General features: G+C 37.3%; 2 protein-coding genes across 2 annotated transcripts; both read right to left on the reverse strand.

Annotated features, from left to right (window-relative positions):
* Positions 1 to 3,996: 3,996 nt before the first annotated feature.
* Positions 3,997 to 6,092, reverse strand: LOC110888018 (uncharacterized mitochondrial protein AtMg00810-like). Its single transcript, XM_022135565.1, has 4 exons — positions 5,690 to 6,092; positions 5,159 to 5,244; positions 4,281 to 4,318; positions 3,997 to 4,129 (listed from the first exon to the last, which is right to left on the reverse strand). The coding sequence occupies exons 1-4, from the start codon at positions 6,090 to 6,092 to the stop codon at positions 3,997 to 3,999; spliced, it is 660 nt and encodes a 219-aa protein (XP_021991257.1).
* A 909-nt stretch (positions 6,093 to 7,001) lies between these two features.
* On the reverse strand, positions 7,002 to 7,743 carry LOC110888019. Its single transcript, XM_022135566.1, has 2 exons — positions 7,603 to 7,743; positions 7,002 to 7,280 (listed from the first exon to the last, which is right to left on the reverse strand). Exons 1-2 carry the CDS (start codon positions 7,741 to 7,743, stop codon positions 7,002 to 7,004), a joined length of 420 nt encoding a protein of 139 aa, XP_021991258.1.
* Positions 7,744 to 8,679: the final 936 nt, after the last annotated feature.

Consider the following 8,679-nt stretch of genomic DNA (forward strand, 5'->3'; position numbering starts at 1 on the left):
TTCGTATTTCCTTCCCAAGGATGGGGGTATTTATACATGTATATTTGTAGTTCCAAAATAATATATTTTTAAGTCCCACTTAGAAAATATATAACTTATTTGCCAAAAATAATGTATTCCAAAATATATATATTTTCCCAAAAATAATATATTTTCACTTCTTTAGTTTCCAAAATAATATTTACCAAAAATATATGTGTAAGAGTATTTTCCGGAATATTTCATAAGTTACGCTTTTGCGTTCGGTTTCACAATATCCAATGTGTAACTTAAATATTTATTCCGTGAGATTTTTGGTATTATTTTGGGCTTGTAATTTCATGGTATTTGTAAGTTATATTATTTTACCCTAAAAAATATAACTATTCCACAAAGTAAACAAATATTCACACAAGTGTCTTAGTATAAAATATATATTCTAAATATATATTTACTCATCTTATTTACAAAAACCAACCTCCGATACTTTGTATTTATGTTACAAAAATCTATGGCAAAGTATATAGTTTAAAATACACTAGTAAACACTTGTTAGAAAATATTTTCTAAGTGTTGGAATTTTAGAAAAATTTCGCCATAGTTTCCTTTGTAAATGGAGGTGTCCATGCTATTTAACATATCATTTTCTTATCCAAAAATCATTCAAACAATCAACAATTATTCACTAAACAATATTACACTTACCAAGTGCAAATACTATATATATTACAACACAACATGAACTTGATCTTTCACAAAAATGCGTAGTATCTTGGTAAAGTGTTTAGTGGGTTTAGTTACCTTCCAAAGTGTGTCTACTTCATTTAAAATCTCATTCTTGAAAAGATTTGGTGTTTACAACTTGTAAACATAATTTACAAAAATGTTTATCCATAGCATTTTCTTGTTTCTCGAGGGTTTATTTACTTGTCTTTCCACTAAAATAGTGTAGGTTTAACAAAAATCATGATCTTCCAAGAATCATCTTTTTAAACTTGGTTTCTTTAGAAAAATCACTCACAAGTCTTGGGTTACAAGATTACTAGTTCATTTGGTTTGTTACTTTATAAGAAAATCATTTTTATTAGCAAGTTCATGTTTAAATAAGAAGATGATTATTTTATGCCAACACATAATCACCTCTTAACTTGTTAAATCATGTTTTTAATCATAAGTTAACAAGTTTCATATAATGATTATCATCATATTACCAAGAATCAACAAGTAATCATCAACACATTTAAAACAACATCATCTTAACAGTATTTCTTCATGTATAATCTTATTTCATCTTATGATTCAAGATTCATGATCAAGTCTTTTAGTGTTCTAGTGATAATCATTAAACAACATCTATTAACCACTAAAATATGAAGTAAACAAGATTGTATAAGGATCTTACAACTAGCTTAAAGCTAGGGAAGAACAATGGAGAAAATGTGGTGGATAAAAGCTTGTGATGGTGGTCCTTCAAGATCCGTGAACATCGAGCCTCCTAATTCACCTTCTAGCACCTTGAGATAGTCTTGGATTGGATGGAATTGAAATGAAAATGGTGGTGTGTTTGAAGGGGGTTTCTGCCGTAGCTTTATGTGAGGGAGGGAAGAAGAAAAAATTGTGATGATGAGTGAAGATGAGGATGGACTAGTTACTTATAATATTCTAAAGCCTTATTATCCAAAGGTTATTGTGTCCAAAGTAGTACAAACACAATCTACATAATCCCAAGAAGAGATTATGAAGGGATTTTAGAAGATTTAGAAAAATCTTATGGTGGGGCCCCTAGTGAGCCATAAATCATCATAGGGGGGGGGGTAAATTGTAATTTGAATGGTAAATAGGTGATTAGTGGAAGGTTTTAAATGCAAAAGTCTTGTGTTTAATGTGTTTCATGCTTTATGTAATATGTTAGTGTGCTCGGGAACCATGACTAGCTCAGAATAAGTGAAACAATGTTTTTAACAATATTTTAGTGTTCCGGGTAATGTCTGGTTGTTCGGTTCGATACCGTTCCGTTAAAGTGCTAAGTTATTCCGTATAGTGTCCCTTATGCAACTTTTTTGTGACACTTTTAATTCCCGACACTTAGGAAAGTATACAGGACCATCTTGCCATGTTTTTGCACATTACTAGCATATTAAAATGCTGAATTTTAATGTTTAATGCAAAATTCTGCACTTTGAGTGAGTTTTAGATACTTTCCGGCACTTAAACTATCACCTAGTGACGCAGTTTTATGGTCCTCACTTCCCTACACTCCATACTAGTGTGGTACCTTGTCTCTGGCTCATACTGGGCCTCAAAACATTGTTTGTCTATGTACTGGCACTGTCAGTATATTTCTGAGTTCTCCGCTAACTGTGCTTTGTGCATCAAGTATGTCACTAAAGTTTGTATGTAATAAATGGTGTGACGGTATGAAATGTGATGCACATGTATGTATGATACAGAAATCATAAAGCAGTTTGTATTATCAGTTGTAATTAAGCACAGCCATTAAGCTCAAATTTGATATTAATTGATCGCACGGATACCTGTAATTATGAGGGTGGTCACACTAACCGAATGATTAGTTAAATCTCAATCCAAAAAGTTGTAAACATAAGCAAACCCAAAGTTCTAACACAAACCCTAGCCCCGGAGACGGTCATGGGACGACTAGCCGCTCATGACGCACGGACAATCTTCAAAGGCTTGAGAAGAGAATGATTGCATCAGAGATTCAGCAAGTGTTTGTGGACGGATGATGTTGAGGATGAATGCTTAGAGACAAAACGTGTGGTGTGCGGCTGCCAATCTTCGACCCCATCGAAGTGGTATTGAATTAGGGTCTTTTAAAATCTCTTTATGCGTCCAATCAAAACCTCCTATTATTTTCGGAAGTCAACCATGAGCCACGGTTTTCAAACCGTAAGCCTCAAGTAAATGCCACTGTTTCTTTTGTTGTTTTTGTTCCAAAAAAATCAACATGCACTCACTTTTTGTCCCACCTAATATGCATGTGTAGGTATTGATGTTTTTTCCATTAAAATAATCACACCCAATATTCTCACTCCTGCCAATAGCCTCCATCAATTAATTGTCTTGTATATTGACTTTTGTGTCCCCACTTTTCCAATATGGCTGCCTCAAGTTGTCGAGATGGTGATGATGATGTATTAATGATATTAATTTGATCCAAAGTATTCCTTTTGGCTGCCCAAAAGTCGATCCCCCTTTGATACTTTGCTACCAAGATCGTGATAATGGAAGCCCACTAAAAATTAATGTTAGCTGCTCCAAAACTTTCGTGAATCATAAAGCCCACAAAATCGATGGTATGGAAAGTGATGTTCCAGTTGGGCCGATTTAAAGGCTGCCAAAAACTTTTGTAATGGCGAGATGTCCCCTAATGTGGCCAAAAATCAATCCGCAAATAATATTCCAGTTGGGCCGATTTAAAGGCTGCCAAAAAGTGTGTGGCCCAAAATCGATGTTGATTGATGATTGATGATCAATTTAATGATTTTTGGGAGCAAAATATTAGTGTTAAACTTGCTGCCAATCGATGGATTCGAAGATGTTGAGAGCTCCAAAAATAAATAATGAAGGCTGTTGTCAGTCGATAATCATGAGGTGTCTTTCCTTATGTTTTCTTTTAGAAACCTTTTAAAACTCTTCAATACATAATCACATGCACCATGTAATTCAGCCGTAAACCCCATTTCCATTCCGTAAACCACACTTTCAACATTCTGTTGCTTTTTGTCTTGGAACACAAAACCGTAAGTCTCATGTTCCAAGCGTAAACCCCAAGTTGATGTTGTTGTTTATTTGTTTGTGAACACCATGCATGAAACGTAAGTCACGTTTTCAATTTCGTAACCAGCGACGTGTTTGACCAGCCAACTACATCTCACAATCAACTTTCACATAATATCATTTCAACCCCTTAACTTCTTTACTTGATATTCCTTTTATGTTTTCACTATATTCATCTTTGGATTAATGACCAATCAGCCCTTCAACTCCAGTATATCATAATTCTTGGCCATCCAAACCGCATTTCACTTTCCAATAATGATTGAAAGGTCCATGAACTGCAGTCTTTGATACTTCTTGAGTTCCAATCACCAATTCAACCTGAAACGCATCCGAACCCTTCCGTTTGCTACATTCGCCAACATCGGACATTCCACATCAACTCTAAATGTGTTAACTTCCTTGAATTAAGCAACTAACCTGCACAAACCACAATTTCTAGTTATCTTATTTGACACGTTTAATCACTTAAAACCGAATAACACACACAAGATACGCACTTTAGCACCCGTGTTTCACACTCTCCATCAGGTTTAAGCTGAAATGAAACAACATAAAACTATTTACAAACATATTTTTGTGAGTTGTGTTAGAGGATCATATCAGCTACCGACTGGTCATAAGCACCGTTGAGCTTATTACACACTAAATTTTAAACAATTCACCTAGATTGTCGATATACTGATCCACTTAAATTCTCACACAGAGTTCAACTGATCCAGGATATGGGATTAATGTTTTAAGTACTTAACTTATTCGTGTGTCCCAGGATATGGGATTAATGGCTCGATTTTAGGTGTGTCCCACTTAGGGATCTTCTTTACAACAGCACTTGATTTGTATCTTTCGATATTTATCAATTTTTATGCTGAGGGAAAGCTTTGATTAAAGCACGTAAAGTATTATACGAGGACTAGGTCATTACTTCCACAATATCAGAAGTCCTGGTATAATATCCCAGATGTCACTAAGTATAAAAACCAAGTATCTCAGAAATAGGCAATCTTTCAAACAAGATTTCAGGGGTTACCTATATATCCGAGAGATGTTCCCCATGAAATAAGCAAGATATAGAATTTAGGTTTATATCCCGAATACAGTTTACTAAATGTGTAAAAACCTATCGACACATCATCAGTGACACCATTTAACACTTTATAACTTTCCAAATCTTTAGCGTACCATGACAGTCTAGTTGATGTACTATCATTTCCTCTTTTTACACTAACTCTTTTTTGGTTTTCTAGTTTTTTTTTTTTTTTACATTTTTGAATTTTCTATTGTTTTTGTATTTTTACATTTTTTTAATGTTTTTCTATTTTTCAAAAAAACACTATCTCCCCCTAAAGACCAAAACATTTAAAAAAAATAGACAAACCAGAGTAGATTGCTTCCCAACGTCCTCTGCTTTGGATTCCTCATCAACGCCAATAACATCTCCCCCTGACGATAAAAGCTTCATCCCTATTAATTTTAATAGATAATGAAAACGGTTTTGTATGAAGGTCAGCCTTTTGTTCGTCGGTGTGGATTTTTTCGATTCGAATCAACTTCTTCTCGTAACAGTCATGGATGAAGTGATATCGGATCTCAATGTGATTTGTTTTAGCGTGATGAACATGGTTCTTTGTTATGTTAATTGCTGCCTCATTATCTACAAATATGGGCGAGTTAAGAAATTGCAGACCATAGTCTCTCATCTACTGTTGAATCCACAATAACTGTGAACAACAGCTGCTACCTGAGACGTACTCAGCTTCGCAAGTAGAGAGAGCAACCGTGGTCTGTTTCTTACATTGCCATCTTACCAGGCGTGTTCCAAAGAACTAGCAGTCGGCCGTTGTAGATTTGGAATTCAATTTGCAGCATCTGAAATTTGAGTCTGAATAGCTTTCCAGTCTGAAATCACCATCTTTTGGATACCACAACCCCAAGCTTGGAGTTCCTTTCAGGTGGGGTAGAATCTCCTTGACAATGACCATATGTGAGGCTCTTGGACTTGACTGATAACGGGCCGTGAGGCAGGTGGGGTACATTATATCGGGTCGAGATGCAGTGAGATACATAAGCGAACCAATCATCAAGCGGTATAATGTTTCGTCGACCTTCTCTCCCGTGAGATCAGGATTAATACTGTGGTTGGTCGCCAATGGGGTGGACATAGGAGCGGTCCCTGACATACTGAATTTCTCTAGGACATCATGAACGTACTTTGTCTGATGTATGAAGATCCCCTCTGGAAGTTGATCGACCTGCAGGCCGAGGAAAAACTTCATCTCACCCATGGAACTCATCTCGAACTTCTGCTTCATCACTTTCTCAAATTCTTTGAAGAGTTCATCATTGGTAGACCCGAAAATAATATCATCAACGTAAATTTGTACAATCAGACGATGACCAGCGACTTACTTTGTGAATAGAGTGGCATCTACCTTCCCTCGTATGAAGCCATTGGATAGCAGGTGCTGAGATAACGTCTCATACCAGGCTCTCGGGGACTGGTGCAACCCGTACAATGCTTTGTTGAGAAGATAGACTTTATCTTTGTGAATTGTGTCAGTGAAGCTTGGTGGCTGACCGATGTAAACCTCCCCTTTCACCTTTCTGTATAGGAATGCCGACTTGACATCTAGCTAATATACTTTGAACCCTTTCCATGATGCAAATGCGAGAAAAATTCCGATAGCTTCTAGTCTAGCAACTGGGGCATAAACTTCTGTGAAATCTATTCCCTCTTGTTGACTGAAGCCTTGAACAACTAGGTGAGCTTTATTATGAATAACAACCCCTCTATCAACCCGCTTGCATTTAAAACCCCACTTTGTGTTTATCTTTCTATGGCCGTCGGGTAAATCGACTAACTTCCAACTTCCTAGCTTCTCAAATTGACTTAGCTCCTCTTGCATTGCATTCACCCACAATTCCTACGTCACTGCTTCTTTGTAGGCCTTTGGTTCAACCTGTGAGATAAAACACTTTAGAGAAAAATTGTTTTGTAACAGAGCAATCTTAGTGTAATAACACGAAAGGCCCTGATCAATTTGGCGTATAGTTCAAACACCAGATTGAAGCTCTCCTATTATGAATTCTTCTGGGTGATATTATAACATTCTTGGCATCACCTCATCGGAAACTACCACCTCGTTCTCAAGATTAGTAACATTCTGTTATGCATCTTGAATGACCTCGTTTGACTTAACATCAAGCTGGATCTACTCCCCCTAAGAGTCAGTATCTCCTTGATCAAATGTGGGACTATCTGAATCAGAATCATTCGTGATTTCAACAACTATGGCTGGAACATTTTCTGCTGAAGCATCTGTTTCTATTGTCTGAGTTTGAGAATCATTCTGAGTGTTGGTAGGGCCTGCTTCCGAATCATGTGCACCTTCTGGATGATCTTCAGTAACCACCATCGGTCTTGGCACTTGTTGATGTGAGGATGACAAATATTGCTGAAATAGATTTACCAATTCCTCATCTGACGGTTCCTCAGGAAGCTAGAAAAAATCCCACAGCCCGTCGTAGTCAAACATCCACACAGCACCAGGTTTTTGAACAGGCATAGAATACCCCTGGCACTTAACATGTTTTTGAAAGAAGTGGACTAGCATATCCAACGAAGTATCCCTCCAAAATCCTTAACCCGAATTTGTCGTCTCGATCAATAACAGTACACGGTGAACCAAAAGGTTCAAGGTACTTCAGATTCAGCTTCCGGTTCATCAGCAACTCAAAACATGTTTTATTGTGCGGCTTAGCGATTAACACTCGATTCAAGGTGTAACATGTAGAGGATACTGCTTTGCTCTAGAAGCTCACTGGGAGCTTTGAATCTGCCAGCATAGATCGAGCAGCCTCTATCAACGTCCTATTCTTTCGTTCTGCTACTCCATTCTGTTGTGGAGTATACGGAGCTCTAAACTCGTGTAAGATACCCTTTTCAACACAAAATTCTTCCATTTTGCTGTTTTTGAATTCAGTACCATTATCACTTCTGATTCGCCTAATCGGAGATTGGTACTGAGTCTCTAGCTCCTTGAACAGCTTCATCAAACTCATGAACACTTCATCTTTAGTCTCAAGAAACAATACCCAAGAAAATATCAGGGTAATCATCTGTAACCACCAGAAAATACAGTTTTCCTTCAATACTCTTCACATTCACAGGACCAAAGAGATCCATGTGAAGTCTTTCTAGCAGCTTCTTGATCGAGTTTAAGAGTTTAATCGGATGCGACTTTTTGGTTTGTTTCCCCTTCTTGCAGCTGATGCATTCGTCGTCCAGATGGAAATTCTTCAAGTTGACCCCCTTGACCAGATTATTATGCACAAGATAATTCATTTTCCATAAATGGATATTTGCCATTCTACCGTGCCACAATATCGATTCTTTTTCAATTGCCTTCGATACAAAACACTGCAAATTTTGATCAGTAGTAGTCGCGATGCTTATATCAAGAACATACAGATCGTTCTCTCTAGGCGGCCTCATCAGAACCCACTCTTCAGGGATGACAAACCCCGGTTTGAGTATCAGACATTCTTGGTCATTAAAGTGTGCAGTAAACTTCTTGTCACATATTTGTGAGATACTCAGCAGATTGTTTTCCAATTCGGCAATGTAGTTTATGTTTTCAAAAGACACCTTTCCATTCGATAATGTTCCCTCTCCAACAATCCTTCCACCCTGATTACCGGTGAAACCAACATAACTACCTCTTTTTGCTCGAATATCATACAGCAGGGTGATCATCCCTGTCATGTGCCTGGACGCTCCACTATCCATTATCCACTTGGAGATTGATCTTGGGAGCTCCTGTACGCATCGGATTTGATAAGTTGAAGGAAGCAACCCAAGCCTCCATCGACTCGGGTAGCTTAACATTTAGGCGAGTT

This window comes from Helianthus annuus, chromosome 16 (genome assembly GCF_002127325.2).
Source record: "Helianthus annuus cultivar XRQ/B chromosome 16, HanXRQr2.0-SUNRISE, whole genome shotgun sequence".
Lineage (NCBI taxonomy): Eukaryota > Viridiplantae > Streptophyta > Magnoliopsida > Asterales > Asteraceae > Helianthus > Helianthus annuus.